Source organism: Apium graveolens, chromosome 2, assembly GCF_009905375.1.
Source record: "Apium graveolens cultivar Ventura chromosome 2, ASM990537v1, whole genome shotgun sequence".
Lineage (NCBI taxonomy): Eukaryota > Viridiplantae > Streptophyta > Magnoliopsida > Apiales > Apiaceae > Apium > Apium graveolens.
In genome coordinates, this window is record NC_133648.1 from 121971309 (window position 1) to 121993137 (window position 21829).

At 36.1% G+C, this 21829-nt stretch overlaps 3 protein-coding genes across 5 annotated transcripts; all 3 read right to left on the reverse strand.

Annotated features, from left to right (window-relative positions):
* Positions 1-2088: 2088 nt before the first annotated feature.
* Positions 2089-3562, reverse strand: LOC141706066 (uncharacterized). The gene is made up of 2 exons (XM_074508896.1): positions 2781-3562; positions 2089-2705 (listed from the first exon to the last, which is right to left on the reverse strand). Exons 1-2 carry the CDS (start codon positions 3288-3290, stop codon positions 2199-2201), a joined length of 1017 nt encoding a protein of 338 aa, XP_074364997.1. The 5' UTR covers positions 3291-3562; the 3' UTR covers positions 2089-2198.
* A 3443-nt stretch (positions 3563-7005) lies between these two features.
* Positions 7006-10922, reverse strand: LOC141692748 (uncharacterized). The gene is made up of 7 exons (XM_074497681.1): positions 10865-10922; positions 10663-10757; positions 10101-10178; positions 9433-9585; positions 8111-8137; positions 7905-8000; positions 7006-7340 (listed from the first exon to the last, which is right to left on the reverse strand). The coding sequence occupies exons 1-7, from the start codon at positions 10920-10922 to the stop codon at positions 7140-7142; spliced, it is 708 nt and encodes a 235-aa protein (XP_074353782.1). The 3' UTR covers positions 7006-7139.
* LOC141707800 (pentatricopeptide repeat-containing protein At4g18975, chloroplastic-like) lies at positions 10212-15754 on the reverse strand. Of its 3 annotated transcripts, none has more exons than XM_074511170.1 (5): positions 13007-15754; positions 11793-12617; positions 10815-11085; positions 10663-10718; positions 10212-10486 (listed from the first exon to the last, which is right to left on the reverse strand). In XM_074511170.1, the coding sequence occupies exons 2-3, from the start codon at positions 12596-12598 to the stop codon at positions 11076-11078; spliced, it is 816 nt and encodes a 271-aa protein (XP_074367271.1). In that variant the 5' UTR covers positions 12599-12617; positions 13007-15754; the 3' UTR covers positions 10212-10486; positions 10663-10718; positions 10815-11075. The 3 variants fall into 3 exon arrangements, with proteins under 3 accessions (XP_074367271.1, XP_074367269.1, XP_074367268.1); XM_074511168.1 differs by having other exon boundaries at positions 10663-10723; XM_074511167.1 differs by having other exon boundaries at positions 10663-11085.
* Between the last annotated feature and the right edge of the window lie 6075 nt (positions 15755-21829).

The window sequence follows — 21829 nt, forward strand, 5'->3', positions numbered from 1 at the left end:
GAGAAGAAAATGAAGAAGCTGATATCCTATCCAAATTAGTCCGGAATTCATCAGATCTGGACTGCTCAGTCTACTTCGAAGAACTCCATAAACCATCCATTGAATCCGGAGAGGTCTTGGAAATAGAAAGCACCCAAAATTGGATGACTCCCTTCATAAACTACTTAGACAAAGGGGAGCTCCCAGAAGATAAAGGGAAAGCTCAAAGATTGAAAGCAAAAGCAGCCAAGTTCTTCCTCGAAGAAGGAGTACTCTACCGTAGGACATTCTCATCTCCTATCCTGAAGTGCATTGGCCCAGAAGAAGCAAAGTACTGCTTGACAGAAGTGCATGAAGGAATATGCGGAGATCACATATCTGCCAAAGCCCTAGCTCATAAGATCATAAGACAAGGCTACTACTGGCCAACAATTCATCAGGATGCAATAGAATTCGTCAAGAAGTGCAAGGAGTGCCAGCTCTTCAGCAATGTGTCCCGGATAAGCCTAGTCCTACCATCCTCAGTCCTGTCACCTATCCCCTTCGCTGTTTGGGGTATTGATATCATTGGACCCTTCCCTCGAGCAAAAGAAGACCTCAGGTACCTACTAGTCACTATTGATTACATGACAAAATGGGTTGAAGCAAAAACAATGAGGACAATCAATCAGCAAGACTGCATAAAGTTTATGGACAACATTCTGATGAGGTTCGGGATACCACGAGTCCTAGTATCAGACAATGGGCCCCAATTCATTGGATCAGAGTTCGAGTCCTACCTCCAAGAGCACGGGATCAAGCACAAAAAATCATCAGTGGCATATCCCCAAGGAAATGGCCAAGTAGAAGTAACCAACAGAATCCTACTCCGAGGTATCGAGAAAAGACTCAAAGAAAGCAAAAGCAAGTGGCCAGAAGAACTACAAAGCGTACTTTGGTCCTACAGGACAACCCCAAGGACAAGCACAGGAGAAACTTCATTCAAACTAGCTTATGGAACAGAAGCAATGCTGCCCATTGAAGTGAACTCTCCTTCCCACAGAGCAATACACTTCGAAGAAGAAGCAAATGAAGAAGGACTCAAAATGAACATGGAACTAATTGATGAGGTCCGGGACCAAGCTGTGGAAAGAATGGAGAAATACAAGGAAAAAACAAGAGAGCATTTCAGTAAGAAGTCAAGAGTCAAAAACTTCCAAGTTGGCGACTTAGTCCTTCGAGACACTGAAGCATCAGATCCCACAAACACTGGAAAGTTAATGCCCAAATGGTAAGGACCATACAAGATCAAAGAAGTCCTCAGGCCAGGAACCTACAAGCTCCTAAACATGGATGGCTCAGAAGTCCCAAACACTTGGCATGGACTAAGGCTAAGGAAATTCTACCAGTAATGAAGCAAACAAAGCAACCAAAAAAAAACTTGTAGCCAATATGGCAAGCAACCAAAATATTTCTCCTTCTATATTGTATGAATGATCAATGAAAAGCTTTCTCTTTAAACTTGCATATTTTTCAAAAACAACCACTAGTCCGGGCAAGCCATTAGTCAGGACTAGAGCAACCACCTTTTACTTAGAATTGATTTTCTAACTAAAAGCATCCACTAGTCCGGACGAGCCATTAGTCAGGACTAGAGCAACCAAATTTTACTTAGAATTAATTTTCTAACTAAAAGCAACCACTAGTCCGGACGAGCCATTAGTCAGGACTAGAGCAACCAAATTTTACTTAGAATTAATTTTCTAACTAAAAGCAGCCACTAGTCCGGACAACCTATCAGTCAGGACAAGAGCAACTAACTTTTACTTAGAATTAATTTTCTATCTTAAAGCAACCACAAGTCCGGACATGCTATTAGTCAGGACTAGAGCAACCAACTTTTACTTAGAATTAATTTTCTATCTTAAAGCAACCACTAGTCCGGACATGCTATTAGTAAGGACTAGAGCAATCAACTTTTACTTAGAACCAATTTTCTAACTAAAAGCAGCCACTAGTCCGGACAAGATGATTAGTCAGGACTAACCAGTAAAATTATACTTGGAAAAATATTCTAAGGCAAAAACAAACTACAGAAACAGACTAAAATAACAGCAAAGAAAGCATTCATTACAAATTCACCGGCCTCAAACGAGCCCGGAACAAAGTACAAAAAATATTACAAGAACCAAATATTATCAAGTCTTAAATCAGTAGCAATTTTACAAATCAAATATAGATCAGGACTCCGGAGCATTAGGAGGCAGGAAACTGGGGCAAGGGCTGTCGAACGGCTCCGGTTCACCTAGTCCAAGCTCAATATCTTCCTTGGCTTTGATAAACTCAGAGACGAAACTATCCCAATCAGCCTCCGGATTCGTCTTGATATGCCTTTCAGCAATCAGCCAGCAGCGAGCTATCTCCGGAGCACCAGCATTGGCAAGGGCTCTATCGTACTCCTCGGACCTTTTAAACTCAGCAACAACTTCAGACTCCGGACGCACAGCGGACATCTGCTTCCGGAGCTCAGCTAACTCTGACTTTAATTCGAAAGCCTCCTTTTCAGCATTTTTCGCCCGGATTGTTACCTCATTCAGGTGCTTATTCAGTCCGGAGAGGGAATTGTCTTTCACAATTATCTGGTCCCGGAGCTGACTAATCTCCAAGTCCTTATCAGCAATGGTACTCCGGGAGATTTTAAGTTCATTGTAGGCCAGAGAAGCTGATCCGGCCATATACCCGCCAAGCTGCAAAAAATGGAAAAACTCAGAAAAATATTCTAAGGCAAATCAAGGCAAGAAACAAGAACAGAAAGAAAATACCTGACCCCAGAGCCGGGAACACTCCTTCATTGTGGCATCGAATCCGGACTCATTCATCTTACTCCACTGAGGTTGAGTCGGAATCCCAGCCATGAAGCGAGCCACCTTCTCCTCCAGCCCCGGACCATCTTCATCCGGACTATCCACATCAACTGCTTTCCCTTTGCCAGCCCCGGACCCAGAGCCAGCTTCATAGTTTTCAGCCCTAGGAGGTTTTGACCCAAGAGTCCGGAGCCTCTTCCTCCTCCGCCCAGAATCAGCACCCGGAACCTCCCCAATAGGACCTAGATCCTCAAGATTGTCAAACTCATTACCCATATCCAACTCAACATTATGTTCCGGAGTGGATTGGTTCACATGAACTTCAGGCTCCGGATTGGGGACGGCATTGCTCTGTGATCCCTCCTCGGCCGAGGCGTTCGATCCGGAGCCACCAGCAGCATTCTTCTTTGGCAACTTGAAAGCCTTGCCCAGACCTTTCAGAGCATCACTGTAAGCGGAGGACGACATGTCCGGATTATAATGTGGTAAACCTGCAGGAAACAAACAAAAAACACAAGTCAAAAACAAGAAGCAAAAACAAAGGGGAGCAAATAAGAAACATTTAAAAGGTCCGGACAAGAAAGAAAACTACTTACAGCCCAGCCTATGCAGAGTTCTATGATTCATAAAGGTGTCTCGGGTCATCTGGAAACCCAGACATTCAAAAATGCAAAAATTAACCGGAGAGCGTCACCCCGGAGCACATCCCTGCGGAAGCGAGTCCGGACTCCTTCCGAAGCTATATGGGGTAGATAGTGCAAGTCCAAACCCCGGAGCATGATCAACTCCCCATTCCAAAACTTCAGCGAAGATTGCTGAATAACGGGCCTATAAGAGCCACCGTATCCCACTCCGGAGCCCGGAACCGAAGCTCGTATAACGGGAAATGGCTAGACCGGACTAAATGAAAGATGTGATGCCACAGCTTGAACGTGGGCTGAACTTTAAATTGATTGCAAGTGGCAATGAACCAAGTCATCCACTTTATTCTATTAGGCGTTATCTGCATTGGAGAGATCTTGTACACATATTTGCACAAATGTTTTAGAAACAAATGCCAGTGCGGATTCCATCCAGACCGGAGATGCTCCAACCACACGGGAACGAAGCCATCAGCCGGCCTATGATGAGCCCTCTCGTCCGGAGTCGGCCACCTCCACTCAATCCGCCGATCCAACTGAAAAGCAGCCCGGACCGCCGAATCCTGGGCTTCATTATCTAGCCCAGAATACTCATCCTTCAACTCATAGTGCTCCTTAGCCACTATGCTGTTCGCAAACTTCCTATCAAAAGCTTCCCTATCATAGGGCCCCGGGCCAGCATTCTCCTGCCTAGCATATCCGGACCTAATGCTCCTAAAATAAAAACTGTTTTCTATCTCCTCGCTCTTAGTAACAATATAACCAAGATTCTCCACCCACAAACCCTCCGGACTACAGGGTACCTTTCTTGAAGATATTTTAGCAATTGTAAGCTTCGTTATTGCCTCAGAATCCGAAGTGGAAGCCCTCTTCCCCATCTCAACCCGTTCAGAATCAGCAGAAAACTCAGAATCCGAACTAGATGGCCCCGGATAACAAGTTATGAAGGCCTTGGCAAGAGCTTTAGTCCGGACCATAAACCTAAAACAAATTACAAAGGTTAGTCTAAAACTCCTACAGTTTATTTATCTTTGAAGCTACATGGTCCGGACTACCCTATGATTCAATTTTATTACAAGTCAAAATCAGACAGTCCGGAGACCCAACCAAAATATAAAACTAAACGTCCTCTCCAGACTGGAAACCCCCGAACCCAAACAAACAACCCTAACCTGTTACTACGAACTTAGATATCAAAACAACTCAAAAATAACAACCAATTACAAACTCAAAACCTAGCTTCTTAGTCCGGACTAAGTACCCAACTCCGGACCCTAACAGAAAACCTTAATTCCAGAAATACTATCATTACAGGATCAAACACCAAAATATAGACAAAAACATATATATACACACATATATACAGATATACAAGACAATCAAAACAAGAACTAAACACAACATCATACAAAAACTATAGCAGAAATACAAAACCCAATCGAACAGCAAACTAAAATAAAGAAAAGAAGAGGAAGAAACTTACAAATGAAGAGATTACGGAGAAATTGGGGAAGACCGGAAAACGGCGGCGCACCAGCAAGAAATCCCGACGGAAAAAATTCAGAGAAAAGAGAGAAAATTGAGAAGAGAAGATGAAGAAAAGTAAAAACTAAAGAAAGAGGGCAGCCCCTCCTTTTATAGAGGCAGTGAAAAATCCAACATCCACGCCACGTGGCACGATCCCAGCCACCCATCATAAGCAGTAATTATTAAAGAGTAATTATTACGGCACGTCTCTCCATATCCTTACAGCTGTAATAATTCAAATAATTGGGGGGAAAAACCCCAAAACCGTTTCAACTTCCAAGTCCGGACTCCTTCTCACTCAACGCACTCCGGACTGGGGGCAAGAAAAACTCAACTCCTGCTAAAGACAACCACCTTAGTCCTGATTCGCTGAACTCAACGAACTCCGGACTGGGGAGCAAGAAAAGCTCAACTCCTGCTAAAGACAACCACCTTAGTCCTGATTCGTTAAACTCAACGAACTCCGGACTAGGGGGCAAGAAAAGCTCAACTCCTGCTAAAGACAACCACCTTAGTCCTGATTCGCTGAACTCAACGAACTCCGGACTAGGGGGAAAGAAAAGCTCAACTCCTGCCAAAGACAACCACCTTAGTCCTAATTCGCTGAACTCAACCAACTCCGGACTGGGGGGCAAGAAAAGCTCAACTCCTGCTAAAGACAACCACCTTAGTCCTGATTCGCTGAACTCAACGAACTCCGGACTGGGGGCAAGAAAAGCTCAACTCCTGCTAAGGACAACCACCTTAGTCCTGATTCGCTGAACTCAATACACTCCGGACTGGGGGCAAAGAAAAACTCAACTCCTGCTAAAGACAACCACCTTAGTCCTGATTCGCTGAACTCAACGAACTCCGGACTTGGGGGCAAGAAAAGCTTAACTCCTGCTAAAGACAACCACCTTAGTCCTGATTCTCTGAACTCAACGCACTCCGGAATGGAGGCAAGAAAAACTCAACTCCTGCTAAAGACAACCACCTTAGTCCTGATTCGCTGAACTCAACGAACTCCGGACTGGGGGGCAAGAAAAGCTCAAGTTCTTTTAACAAAACAATCAAAAGCTCATGTTCTACAAACATACTCAAATTCACTCCCCCATCCAGAAAATCTGCATAAGGGAGTGGGGGCACATGATAGTCCATATAGCTCCTGGGAGGACTACTCCCAGGCTTTCAACTCCATACAGCTCCTGGGAGGATTACCCCTAAGCTCCTAACTCCATATAGCTCCTGGGAGGCCTACTCCTAAGCTCCTAACTCCATACAGCTCCTGGGAGGCCTACTCCTAAGCTCCTAACTCCATACAGCTCCTGGGATGCCTACTCCTAGGCTCATAACTCCACGCAGCTCCTGGAAGGAGTAGTCCCGCACACTACCACTCCTGACCAGCTCAGTCTCGCAAGCGGAACCTTGATAAACCCCGACACGTGAGACGTTGGCCCAAGCACGTGACGGGAACAACTGTCACACATCAATCGTGGGAATAATCAGGGCACGTGTCAGAGGATCCTCAGAACATTCCTCGACCAGTCCCGCGCTGACACGTGTAAAGCATCCACTCCAGCCAGGTGTCCCCCGCTCCCAGAACCAATGGCTACGATTCAAAGGTACCAACCCCAAAACCCTACCCTTGAGCTATAAATAACCCAAGAAGGTGAGGTTTTGGGGTTAATCATTCTTTCACACTCATATACACATAGCCACCCTGCATTCATATTCATCTTCATCTTCCCAAAAAGCTAGTTCTTACTCTCACGCCGGAGGCACCGCGGGACTTCAACCCCCCTTCCGGTGTTGTTTTGTAGGAACTCAACCACAGCTACACCTCTACAGCGGCGAAGGATCCAAGACGGCGTCGAAGGAGCATCCCTGCCACCAGGAGGTATCAATAGTAAACTTGAGTTTCCCCCTTCTTTTAAGGACAATTTCCAGAAGATAACAAAATGTGAACAGCTGAAGCTCTATTACAAAATCATTCCTCATATATTTCTGATTGCTGGCATTCTACAAAATCAATCTTGATTGAAGGAAGAACTGTAATAACTGCAATCCCAAGTATATACAATATATTCCAATCCAACTATTGCTAAAGAAAGAAGCATACTTATTTCTTCAATTTTAAAATTGTATTGTACAGTTAGGACCTAAAAATTTAGAGATCGTCGTCACGTATGGCGTTTTCTATTATATTGATGCAGAAGCCAACAGATCTTCGATCCATCATGGTCTTAGCTAGCTGTGTTCGTGCTTCCTGATGACGACGCAGAAGAAGTATTGTATTTAGCACAGACCATCTTACGTGGGAATTTGCTTTCTTTTGTGTGAAACCTAAGCCATTAAGTAATGAGTCCAGCTGTTACAGAAACAGAAATGTTCAGACTCAGTAGGGAACTGGTGGTATACAGTACAAGTGTCTAATCATATTGGTAATCTTAAGCAGGCAACATATAGAGATATCTATTATTTCTGGACAATCTCTTGTTTGCATTATCTGTGAAAATTGAGATGAACCATAACTTATTCGATCTTAAGTACATGACATTGAACCTCAGATGCTAAGCTAATGTATGGTACTGATAGAGTAGTTCTTTGATACAATAAGCTGAAGATGCAATGTTTTTAAGTACAAGATCAGATATATAATAGAAACCCGTAATCATGACACAACATTTCAAGCTTATTCTTGTGCTTGACAGCGATGCTCAATTGTGTGTGTTCCGTAGTAGAAAGGAAAATGAAATAAATGGTGTTTCCAACTTTTTAAAAGGTAAACATATTGGACAAAGAAAATCAACTAAAAATGCCAGATAACATAGGTACTTCCTCAAATAATATTCTGAAATCTTAACTATTACCAATACTTTTTTTTACACATGTGGATCTAAGAAGTAACAACTATACATGATACAGCATATACCTGGTTAATATCAGCAAGACCTCCCTCAGCGTAGCCACACAAAACATATTCAGTTGCAACACCTGCTAGCACTATACAAGAGAACCTATTCAACATCTATATGAAAAAACATTGTATACTTTAAGTCGCATTTTCCACTTAATTTTCACATAGTATATAAATGCAGAACATTAGGTCCATTGACATTAGTTGATAAAGAGACTTACAGTTGCTGAAACTTTTCCATTATTAACCTGCATGTAACATGAGGAGTCAGTGTTAAAAGAAAACGAAGGCTAAATAAAACGAAGGCTAACGAAGGATAACTGATAATCTCGGTCTTCTATGCTCTGAGTTGGTACATAGATAAGTGATATTATTAAGAAAGCTCTAATAACAAAACATGCATTAGATGTATTTTGGTCATTTGCTTTTTAATTACAAGGATGTACGTATAAGATTCATGTAAAGTTTAGCGATGTTATACTACTCTAAACTTCCAACTTCTTAGTTCTTGCCACTTCTAGTGTTAATAATTTAATGTTTGCTATAATTTAATTTATATCAACAAAACATGTTACAGGTTTAAAGACATGGCATAGTCGTGATTATTTGTTTAAAAACAAGAGCACAATACAAGTTCTTATAGAATTCTATATTTTCTCCTGTTTAACTTTTATATGAAAATAAAACATAAAAATCATTTTCCATTTCCTCTCCTGATCTGCAAGGGAAGAAAAAAGAAAGCCCTCCAGTATGCATAATAATGTTACCTTATTATCTTTCCGGAATTTCTATGTATATGATAGTATAAGTTAATAAGTTATGTAATAAGACTTGTGATTGTGACTGAAATTATTATAGTTTTACTAATTTCATGTCGTAATTATACTTTTGACCTTTTAACTTTTAGACAAAATAAAAATATTTCAAGAAAAAAGTACTTATAGATCTGTTTTACACATCCAACTCCTAACTGATGTGGCTGGCTTTAGTCCCCAGAATTGATAAAATTAAGGTTCAATGCTTGTATAGAAAATAGTAGGAAACATGGTTCTTAAAGAAGGAAATTTATTCAAAATCTCAGATAAGTATTCATATCTTGGTAATATTTTATTGATTAATTAAAAAGAAACTACTTACAATCCTTTTGATAGCTCAATGCCCAAGTATTATGAAGTTCTCCATTGACATGTACTCTCATCACCCACATGCTAAATATTATTCAAACTTCAAGCAGTTTTCCTTTGCCTTGCATAATGTAATATGCTCTGTGTAGTAGATATACATGGTTTTTGTTCATAATTTCATGAATATATATATATATATATATTAACAAGGAACATGCTATACAGAAAATTAAAGTCTCGTTCTGTGCACAAAACAGACGTATAACTTGCTTCGACATGACATCGTGGTTTAGGCCTCGTAGATCATACGTGTATAACTTAAATATGGTAAGAAAATTAGTAAAATTTAAGACAAACCAATAACAAAGCACTAAGAAACATTTTGCATATATAATTGATAATGATTTAACTAGAAGAACACATATCTCCTCAACAAACTCCACGTCGACAAAGGCAGTCCCAGCTTGAACGTTAAGCGACCCTTCCATTTGAAAAGCTTCCAAACTTGACAAAGTATACCCCTTAGGAAGAACCCCCATCAAGTAGGCAATTAAGAAATGGCCAGCTTCATGCTAGATGGTTTGAAGGCAACAAGAGATTAGGAAGATATATATGTTGTGATGTAATAACATTTATAGATCTACTAAATATGTAGTGATAACGTGTGAATGTGTTTGTACTTTGTACCCACTACACTTAGAGTTGCACCGATGCTCTGGTTGGAGGAAAAAAATCCGGTGTTGATGGAATGAAATTTGTACTATTTTGTAGGTAAATTTTCATATTTCCCCTTCCTCCTTGCCCTCCTTACTTTTACAAAAATTTAATTTAGAGCTGAATCCCACAAATCTGTAGATGAATGCTTCATTCCTACTACTCATTTTCTTTACAACACTCATGCATTGAGAATTTGCAAACCCTCACTTTTTTTCACTTCACCCTCTTCCAGCCTTTATTACATCTTTCATTAATTTATTTATTTTTAAGAAATTTTCATTTTGTTCCTTCCTTATTCACTCTCTCCAACCAAACAGATGAGGGAATTATGATTGTGGAAACATATTAAATGAGAGAAAACGATTCTTACTTGGATTACCCTATCGTGGTACTTCTCGCTTAAGTTGTGGCCTATCGTATCGAGTACTAGTCCACTGATCCCTCCATTCTAAAAAACCTACAAAAGGATCGCTTCAGTGAGACCAATAACAGAACATAGAGACTTTGGATTTCTGAAATATAATGAAGCTAATTTAAAACAGGAACAACCTAGGTGAGCTCTAAAGAAATGAATTAGTAGATGTGTTTGTGACAGTAGAGAATTGAACAGCACTATTACTACTCGTGCCAATGTAGTAGTTTCAAAATTAAGCTGTACTTATCATAAAATTGGAATAAAAGAAGGCATTCTTCCTTTCACTCGTGGTAGTCAAGTAACAGCAGTCCCAGTTTCACTTATTTGCCTCTTAAACCTCCCTAAACAAAAATTCAGGCCGTTTCAATTTTTTGAATGGTGCTCAAAAATTTTTAGGCTAAAACTAGTTTTCTCATATGAACCAGAGCCAATAGAATATGTAACTGTAGTTATATTTCAGATCCTCGTCATAAGAAGAAAATTCCGAAAGTAAGAAAGGTTTACAAATTCATCTTACCTGCACTTCTTGTCTTCTGATCTTAACTCCAGCGCCCACAACTTGCAAGGAAGCCTCTGATCTAATAGAGTAAAAATCATCATGGCCTAATCCATCTGGTGGGATAGGCAGTGGATTGAGAACAACAATTTATCTACCCCATATTTTCTTACCGAAATTATCAACTATAGCAGCAACAATTTGCCAACCTAAGCTATCCAACCTATATTGATCCAGGCAGTCCACATAGCAACACTTCTGTAGTCGTTTCCAAAAGACATCGAATCAAAAAGCCCCAAACAAACATTGAATTACTGTCTTACTTCAGCATCTTAAAAACAGAGAGTGTTCCGTAAGCAATTAACCTGATACTGTATTGCTGAAATATGGACCTTTTATAGATGTCAAGAACATGGTAATTCACAGCCCCTGCTTCAACAAGCCCTGGAGTATCAATAATATGTAAAGTAAATTCAGAAACCGGATCTTTAGCATCAATGATATTCAATGCATATCTAGAGGATTATCCATAACCATCACTGACCGTGGTGCTTGTGACAGCAAAAGCAATGGCTAACGTGTGAATATTCAAATTGTATACTACAATAAATTTCCAAGTTGGCAGAGTATAGATCGAACCATTACTTGATAACAACCGACTCCCCACCAATATGGCGTTCAAAAGTTAAAGCTTTTCCAACACCACATTTTCCCATTACAAGGACTGTCAATGTGCTCACATTCTGATATCGAGGACAGCGGGCAATTTTAATAGATACAAGATATTAGATAATTAACATTTTATTTTGGTGGATTAGAAGAAAGCCAAGAATAGGTAAAACTGCACAAAAAATCTAACAGATAAACCATAAACCATATACATCATCGTTGACAAGAATACATTCCTCGGCAATATTTGGAAACTAGACATTTCAGTTTTTCATGCTCTTAACATGTATCCAAGACTCATTTCATTTATATTTTTCCTTATAGATATTTATGCACATATACAATTCATATTTCAAAAAACCAGCTGTATAATAAACATGATCGTCACTGCCAATTAATTTTACAAGCAATAGTTCTAAAGCTCAAGGTAAATTAGTTGAGAAAACAGTAACCATGCTTCCATATGCACTATCGATCCTTACTTTTTCTTGGAGGGTGTCCCTCGATATTTCTTGGTGTGCTTTCTTGACGTATCATCAATCAATTCACTATATTTCTTCAATATGCGATCCTTCTCTTCAACTAAGCCCAACATCTCATATGAGTCGGCAATTTTCATCAAAACAGATTTTTCATTAATTTTACGATCATAAGCTTCCATATTTTTGGAAAGCTTCACAAGATTATCCAGCATGTTGTTTCGATAATATACACCTATCATAAGCTTGCATAAGTTCCATGGCACAGAATGCATATCATCACCAACTTTCTCTACCCAAATCGCATGTGCTTCTTTCACTCTGTGGTCCATATCCAATGCTCTTATCAATTGCCCATACGTATTCATCGTAGTCCCCTGACCCTTACTCAACATCCATTTGATTACCTGAACAACCCTATGCCATTGTTGTTCTTTCTCGAGCGTAATTAAAACCTGCTTCAAATGTCCAATAGGGAACTCCCGTTCCCAAGCAGCCCATGAATCTAACGTCCCATAAACAGCTTCTTTACTGTCCTGGACATCAAGAAGTGTGTTCACCAAAAAGCTGACCCTATCTTTTTTAGGCACATTCTTCCCTATTCTATGCTTAATATCCTTTCCTAAATTCTTAGACATAGCATTACCATTTGATCCATCATCATCATCTGATAACATTCTTCTGCTTCCATTATTTAAACCGGCATTTCTACTCTGTGTTATTGTACAGTACCTCAGGTTTTGAGCGCCAGCAAGTTGAAGTTGACTCACACGCTTCACTAATTTCAACATTGCCACTGATCTCCACATAGTTCCAAATGCTTAATAACTGTCACAAAATAAATTTATAAATATCAATACCGCAATGTAGGTACACGAAACCAAATACCTCAAAACCAATCATTTGGAATATACAGGAACATTTTTGTAGCTCCAATTTTTTTTAAATGCTTGCATTTTATACTTTTTCCGTCTAGAGGTAAGGTTAAAAGGTCTACGTACATTTTATCCCCCGTCCAATTTGAAGTGTCCATATATACCGATAACAATTTTTAAGTCTACGAAGTGAAATAAACAGGGTACAACTAGTCCAATTTCAAAAGAACTACTGGGAAAAAAAACATTAATACAAACAATATTTAAAAACACGAGCAATACTAACAAAATATAAAAATGTATGAATTTCTCAAGCATAACCATGTAAAAATGAATTAATACCTGTAAATTTTCGTTGAAAAGAGATATTGTGTCGGGTCGCCGGAGCTCCGACGGGTGATTGTAAACTGGGGAGACTTTCTGTAATTTCTAGGGCTTTGACGGTGAAATAGCAGGCCTTGTTTGTGAATTTTGGACCTGTGGTCAATTTTGGGCCTTGGATTGTCAGAATTCGACCGTCTTTGTGTGTTACATGCCTGGTTCTAAATTCCGAATTTCATTTGCAAATGCTTGTTGGTTGGATTTTTGATATTCAATAAATTATTACATTTACCCCCTCTATTCTATCCTTTTTTTACCCTTTCTATTTTTTGATATTGCTCTCATTTCTTTATGTTACAAAATTTTCCAAATATTGTAATAATTTATAATATAAAAATTAATTGCATCTACTTTCCTCTATTATAATCACTTATATATTAAATATTAATTGTTCCCACAGTTTTACTCGTTTTTCCTACTTTTTATCATTAATTTACATTTTTTCTTAAATTTCATGCCCAAACCCAATATAAAAAGTTAGGTGGGAAAGAAATGTTTTGCTAAAGATAAATAACAAATTTAATAGAATTCTTAATTTATTTAATATATTGAATTATTCAATACAAGGTCCTCTTTTGATTGGTCACAATTACCAAATTTACAACACTCCTAGTAAAAAAAACAAAACTGATTCAAATAAAAGTCTAGAAATCGATTAAATTGATATGGGATTGAATTATTATTTTTTGATATCATTTATTTGTTTGATTGAGTGCTATAATTAATATGTTTAACTGAAATATATTTGAGCCATTAATTTAAAATATTATTTTAATACACCATCCATTCCATCGAAAGCAGTGGTTTATAAAATTTCAAAGTTAAAGCAATTCGACTTTAATCGATTATTAATAACTATTATTAGTTGAAAAAATATTTCTTGGATGACAGAGGATCCGTAAGGCCATTTTCAATAGTTATGATATAAAAATTCAAATTTGGATAACCAACTGATCCAAATTTCTAACATAATTCTAACAGTGTGATCCAAATATTTGATTCAAATTAATTTTTACATATAATAATATATAAATATCATATTAAGCACTTTTATCTTAAATTTATCGTTTAATCATTATTAATAATTTATATAACATTTCATAAATTATAAAAAAATACACATAAAAATATTAAAATTATGCACTTAATTCACGAAAAACACATTTATTGCAATAATTAACATACAAAATAATATGAACAACTACGGACAAAAGGACTCAAGGACATGGATCAACAGCTTAAAATGGAGGAAATGAAGATGAAGGTCAAGGATCTCAAAATAATATGAACAGCTATGGACAATATTTTGATTATCTCGGAGGAAACATAAATAGTTTGTCCGACTAAATCAAAATTTTATGCTTTCTAGTATCGTTTTCGAGTCATTTTGTGTGTTGTAATTTTTTTTTTGCATCTTATGTACTTTTTATTTTGTTCAATTTACTTTTATTTAACTTTTAATGAAATTATATTTTCTCATTATTTTAAGTTTATTTTAAAAGTAAATTTGGTTAACTATTATTATATTCTGTTATTAATTGCATAATTAAAAAATTAATAATCAATTTAAAATCTCATAAACTACAAATAACAAAACCATTATTTTATATTAAATCAAGTGATCAAAAGTTGGATCACTGAACAGTAATGATCCAAATTTAGATCACCATTTAAATCACGGTTGAAATGAAATTTGGGATAATTTCACTAAAAAACGGTTAAATACAACTGAAATTTGAATTTTTAAATTACTGTTGAATTTGTCCTAATACCCAAAGCACTGGAATGATCTTGGAATGATCTCGGAAGGGGCGTAAATGTGCCTACTATTACACCCTACTACACTTGGCCCTACACATATGCAGAGCTAACCCATGGACGATGGAACCATATCAAACCCATCAAACAAAAATTAATGTCAACAGCATGTTATTTCCAACTTGACCTCAAGTTACAAGCAGATATATTATGTGAAAAAATTAGTAAGAAAAGATACTAACGATTCACAAGATTGTCAAAATAAAAGATTTAGATCATTTTGACGCTTTATATAACGCAATTTGCTACGAATCGATACCGTATCAAAACAATACTCAAGTGCATATAATAAAAAAAAATCCAAAAATCAATACCGGATCAACTATTTCAATCCCCAACTGACGTCACTTTACAAAAATAAAATAGACTCAAGTCGTAAATCGTGAATAAAGAAAGTCCAATTTTTACGTCCAAAATCAACAAAAAATCAAAACCCACTAATACATAAATCAAACAGTAAAGGATCGAAATTTAACTAAACCCAATATAGACGCAAATCAAGAAAACATAAATAATGATCTACCTTATCATCAAGGTGCTAAAACCATAACAACTAAAAAATTAAAACCTTACATCAACATAATCTTCTAATATTTACATAACCAATGTGAAATAAACAGAAATAAGCAACAAAAAACAAACAATCACGGTAAAGGGTTTTTAGCAAACAGTGTCAAAACATGATAAAAATTGAAACTTGAAAAATCAAGAACAAAAAGATTAGATCTTTACAAACAAACTATAAAAACTAGAGTTTGAAATAACATAAAATTGAGATATAATTAATGAAAATACTGAAATAAAATTTACTCAAGTCTTAAATCACAAATCAATAAAAAAGGTTTCAATCTTTATATATGTTGTGTGTTGATTTTCATCATGTCAAGAAGCGATTAGAATGTCGACGACAAAGTAATAAGAAGACAAGTCAAAACGGGAAGAAGAGTTTACCTCGGACGTTATCAGATGGGGAGGAATTGATGGCATCACTGGAAGACTGAGTCTACAACAGCCCTAGTTTGTAGGAGTTAGTCTTAGATTACAAGACCTATTCTTGAGGAGATGTGGCCGGTATTAGAGAGAAAAGAGGAGATAATCGTTGGAGTTTTGGAATGATGCGAGAAAAAAGGCATAAGGCAAAAGGAGCATGAAGCTCAACACAGATGAACAAAAAAAAATGAGGATCACATACACACACCTTATGCAGACACATGAATAGCAAACAAATATAGATGAACATAAACACACACACACCTCCAAGCCGTCCAATACTAGTCCGGCTGCAATAAAACTCGTTTAGCATAAAATAAGTTTTGTAAAATCATCTATGTACAACAAATTCTACATTGAACATAGTGAAATTTCTTATGTTGATTACACAATCCCAATCGCGGTTTTTACCCTTTCACGGGGTTTTTTGCGTCGCCAATCTTCTGTGTCATTTACATTCTCATTTTTGTTTGTTCAATTTCATTACTCGAATTGATCCTATTACACTTTAGAAATTAAACTACAAAATTTAATAAAAAAAATTGGCGCCGTTTGCGGGAAACTTTGTAAGGATTCGATCGATTCATTACAATGGCGGGGAATGAACCGGAAGAACAAACTACAAACCAAGAAGCTGAAATGGAGAACAAAGAAATTGTAATAACCTAAAATCTTGGACTAATTTGAAATTTTTGGATTAATAGTAATTTTGCTGATTGGGAATATTTTCATAGACCATACATGGAAATTCTGTTACGGGAATTCTGAGTCCATATTAGTGTTCAGTATTAAATTTGAGTATGTAAAAGTCGTCAGAATTCGAAAACGAGCACTTTGATTTTTCCCGAAAATCCACCAGACACCGGAGGAATTAAGTATAAAGCGTTAAGGTTGAAGGATTTAAATACAAGGATTATGAAGGAGATATAAGTTGTATTCGCAGTAATATTAATGCATTTGAGGATTTTAAATGTTTGGTGTATAACTGGGGATTCAGATGAATGCGTATATTATCGGTAATTGAGGATCAGTCTTTCTGGTGTAAAGTTAATGAATAGTAACTTCACAGTATAAGTAAATATATATCATGTCACCTATGTTGCAAGACCCAGAAAGGAATTCAGAATCTGTATTAGTGATCCATACTATAAATAAGTGTATGTAAATCACATCAGGTCTCAGAGATTCGCAACTTGTATTTTGACCGAAAAACCAACTGCTTCGGTAACCGAAAAAGTGTAGGAATATTTAATTCCTCAAAATGAATTTACAAAGAGATATTCTTAATCTAGGAATTAAATAAATGTAAGTTGGGTTCGTCAGATGTTGGAAATAAGCAAGTTAAAAACTGCGATGAATAGTGCCCGATGAATAGTAAAAAAATTCGGTCTCCGATCAATCCCATATTTCAGCGGATTCTCTGGGATGATAAATAGTGACTACGTGTGCAATTAGAAATAGTATCCGAGGCATATAAATTACAATTTTAGATGAAGAGTAGATCGAAAGAGAAATGATAAGTGAAGTGTACTGAAAAAGCTTTGAAAAGAAAGCAACCTTGAGTGACTAACTTGCACTTTGACCAGTCCTTTATTATAAATTAATAACACACCAAACAAGGCCTTAGAAGCACCCATTTCTCCCCCATTTTCATAAATAAACCGAAGTTTAAGGATGAGGAAGAAGGAGTGGAGCTTGCTCATTTCTTGGTGGATCGTCGCGTTCAATAGCTTAAAATGAAGAAGAAAGCGAACCCGTTCTTTTGAAGGTAAAATTTATCATACCCACCATATATAGCATGATATTTTCTTAAGTCATATAGGCTGATGAATAGTGTTTTCTTAAATTAAATTGTTTGAAATTTAGAGATGAAAGCTTGTATGTATTGTTTATATTAATGGTTGATGTTTTAAGCGATTCAATGAGTTTTCGTTGAGTTTTTGAGATTGGGTTTTGAATTTTTGCTTGATTTTAATGGAGGATTTGACTGAGTAGAGGTCGTATAAGGTGGATGGTGAGTTGGTCTTTGATTGGTGTTGATTTGATTGGGATTTGAATTTGGGAAACGTCCCGTTTATAGCCGTCGTAATGTCTGCGTAAAGGCTATTTTGTAGAACATTTTCTAAACTGTAAAATTCTTATTTTCAAGCACAACTGGTCATGACTGTAAATATATTGTCTTTTATTTTGTAACCATATAAGGATTGTGTCGAGACAATTTACCGTTTAGGAGAAACGGTAATTTTAGTAAAAGCGGCGCAAATAGTAAAGCTCTGTAGGAGACTCAAATTTTAAAATGTTTTCGTCGAGTTAAAATCTTAACTTTGAAATGAAACTTTTATGATAAATATCACAAATACCCAAGAAGAGTTTAAAAGTGGTTTCATATTTAAATATGAATTCCTTGATTTATTAAAATTGTTAAAGTGCGAGTTGCGTAATAGTAATTCTCAGGAAAGTCAACTTCAGAGGCACTACTTTGACCATCCGTTCTAACCAAGATAAAAGGGTAGTTTTAAATCGGTTAAAATATAGAAGTTGTTGAGGATTATCATGACTACCTATTAGTGTAGAGAATGAGCGTAAAGATCATGGATTAAGTATAAGTTGTACTTGTGTTTACTGGACTCGATATAGGTTTGTGGATTAGTATCGAGGTCTTGGCAAGTAATGAGTTAATAGAGTTGATTATGTTTCTTAGTTATTTATTAGCTATTGAAGCTAATTTCGATTATCATATCAGTTTAGAACCAGTCGGAGCAAGTGGGGCTATGAGGACATTAAGGACACTAAGGACTGTGAGAACCTTTGAGACTATATAGCTGGACTTCAGGCAAGTTTTCAAACTCGTACTCCATTTTCAAAATATTATATCCTTGTTTTGCATATAAGATGTAAGTATGTTATGCAAGTTTTCCAACCTCGTACCCTATTTTTAAAATATTATATCCTTATTTTGCATATAAGATGTAAGTATATTATGCAAGTTTTCCAACCTCATACTCTATTTTCAAAATGTTGTATCCTTGTTTTGCATATAAGATGTAAATATGTTATGCAAGTTTCCTAACCCTATGTTTTACATAATAAAACATACTTTGGTTGTTTATGCAAGACTTCTATTCTTCAACTGTTAACTTCTTGACCTTATGATATTGTTCGTTATAAAGTGTACATATATGTATATATATACATGCATAGACTAGATATGACTGAGAAATTATTTCGAGGTATGAACGAACACCCTAAGTTATATATGTACAAGTACTTGTGAATCCCTGGAATAGGGAAGAGTGATTAAGTGAAGTGGATTCAAATGAACAAGAAAGTTATTAGCTAATTATTTTTATTTTCGTTATGTCGATCGAAGGCCGACCTTTCTTCTGAAATTAGTCATCTTAGTTCGAAGATTATTCCTTCGAATATTATACGATTATATATTATTCCTTTCTTGGTTATCAGAAATGGATGTTTTTAATCTTATTAAACAACATAATGAGGATAAAAAACAAGTTTATCACAACCTAAACTCATAAAGACGACGTAGTCAAAATTTCATTGTCTATCTATTCTTCAAAATATTTTGGGATTAATGAATGATTTAAGATGGATTTGGTAAATAAAGATTAATCGATAAAAAATAATTATTTAAATAAAATTATTTTCTTTAGTTTAATTATTTTGAAATATTGGTTAAGGAACCTTAATTGATATTTGTTAGGTAATGAATACAACACCGGGGGGTGAATGTGTTTTGGATTATTTTTAAGCTTTTTGAACTGTTATGGATGTGGTGAACAAAGTAATCTAACTTGTAGAGATAATATATTTTAACAGAAATAATAAAACATGCACATGAGCACACTATCTTCAAAATTCACTTAATTTTATATTAAAATCAAGTATGTCTTGCTACAAATTTCTGGGTTCTTTTTGATAAAGAACTCAACTTCTTTCTTTAGAGAGTTACAAGAATTTCTAGATCTGTTTTTTTTACTTCTAAAACAAAGCATCGAGTGTTTACTTTATAGAACAGTAAACATGGGTTTTATACAGCATGCAATAGCATGTACTAAACCCTATTTTAAGTTAACTAAAACTTTCTATTTCTGGCTTAGTGTATTTTTGCAAATCGTACATGTCTGTGACTTTACTTTGTCAGTTAATCTTGGCCTTTGATATTGTACTCTTCAAGCTGCTTTTTGTAGACTTTTCAAATCAGTGATTGATTTGTTTGTTTATTGATAATCTTGGATATTTAACTGGTTTGCATCTTGTACTTTGAGTTTCATATCGAGATCTCCAGTTTGTTATATAGAGAACTCAACATCTCGATAAGTATAATGGCTTATCGAAATCTCTTATTACTCTATAGTTGTTTTGACTTATCGAAGTCTCTGAGTTCTCTATAAGAGAATTTGGCTACGAAGAGGAATCATATTTTCTTGTGATTCTTATTTCGTTGTAACGTTGGATGCTAGTTTTCTTACTTTGAACCTATTTACTCTTGTGACGTACTTTGGTTTAATATAATTAGTTTAGTTATTATTTTCTTGTGTTTGTTTATCATGATTTCATATGAACCCATGATGACGATAAGAGCTATTGTGGGCTAATCGTGATCATGGGGTCGCAACGGATTTACTATGGAATTCTTTAGTTAATTGTTTAATACTTTAGTGTGTGATGATTGTATGATATCTAGTATTGGTTGTGCGTATTCGTCTTATGTGCGTTGCGAACATATAAGATAGGGTGTTAATCTCTTGTGAAGCGACGGTGTTAATCTCTTTATGCTCATTCCCTTATCTCTTCTTTCTCGCATCATTCCAATACTCCAACGATTATCTCCTCTTTTCTATCTTCTCTTTAATACCTGTCACATTTCGTGAAAAATAGGTCTTGTAATCTAATCCCAACTCCAACAAACTAGGGCCGTTGTAGACTCAGTCTTCCCGTGATGCCATCAATTCCTCCCTGTTCACGTGTGTAAAATTCGTAATTTTATTTTTAATTTATTTATTAGAAATTAGATATTAATTTGTCTAGATAAATATTTTAAAATTAGAATATTCTGAAAACATTTTGTGCAAGGTAGTTGATTTGTGAAAAGATTTGTTATTTGTGGAAATAAGTGTAAGAATAATTTAGAAAATCGAAATTTTTTTAGTTTAGGTAATTGTGTGTATCAAATATTTTATTTATGGAATTTACTTGGAGAGGTTGTAAATCTTTAGGAGGAAATATTATTATTTCCTAGTTGAGATATAGGGTTTTGTATCGTTATAAATACACCATATTCGTATTCCTTGTTTTTATCATTAAAATTCGTAGGACTTTCTCAGCAAAAATCAGCTGTCTTGTAAAATTCGTAGAAAATTCATCGTAAGTCAGAATTCAGTGATTCTGGACTTTTCAGAAAGGTCTTTTCGTTATCTTCAGATTTCGTGTTTCGTGTTTTTCAAGAAAATATCGTTTAGAGGGTCAAAAAGAGTAAATTCAGATCTGGTCAGGCTTTGAGGTAAGTACTTTTGACTTACTTTTATTTTTCGGAAAATATATTTCAGTTCTGTTTTTAATTTCGTATAAGATATAAGAATTTTGATTTCGAAATTATAAGATATAAGTATTTGTGAATTTTAGAACCCAGTCTCTACGTTTTCGAACCCGTTCGTAATTTACGCTATAGTTCCGGAACTAGCCTTAGATACCCTTAGTAGGCGCACAAGTGTGCAACTTTAGATACCTATTAAGGGCGCGTAATTATTGAACTTTAGATGCCGACCACTGGCAAAGTGTGGTATAAAGAATAAGAATAAGAATTAGATGCCGGCTACTGGCAAAGTGTGGCCGTAGATCAAGACTGTGGTATTTATAAGAATTATCGTTTCGTTCTGTTTTATTCTGTTCAGATCTGTTATAAAATCTGTACTGTTATAAATTCTGCTCTGTTCTGTTTTAAATTCTGACTTATAA

Bases quoted from the DNA above. Each gene is read 5' to 3' on its own strand.
- LOC141706066 (XM_074508896.1), bottom strand. From the start codon at position 3,290: ATGTCGTCCTCCGCTTACAGTGATGCTCTGAAAGGTCTGGGCAAGGCT. The intron at 2,706-2,780 runs GTATTTTCTTTC...CATTTTTTGCAG, and splicing joins GTTCCCGGCTCTGGGGTCAG to CTTGGCGGGTATATGGCCGG.
- LOC141692748 (XM_074497681.1), bottom strand. From the start codon at position 10,922: ATGTCTTTTGGAAACGACTACAGAAGTGTTGCTATGTGGACTGCCTGG. The intron at 10,758-10,864 runs GTTGGATAGCTT...CTATCCCACCAG, and splicing joins GACTGCCTGGATCAATATAG to ATGGATTAGGCCATGATGAT. The intron at 8,001-8,110 runs GTAAGTCTCTTT...TTTTTCATATAG, and splicing joins ATGGAAAAGTTTCAGCAACT to ATGTTGAATAGGTTCTCTTG.
- LOC141707800 (XM_074511170.1), bottom strand. From the start codon at position 12,598: ATGTGGAGATCAGTGGCAATGTTGAAATTAGTGAAGCGTGTGAGTCAA.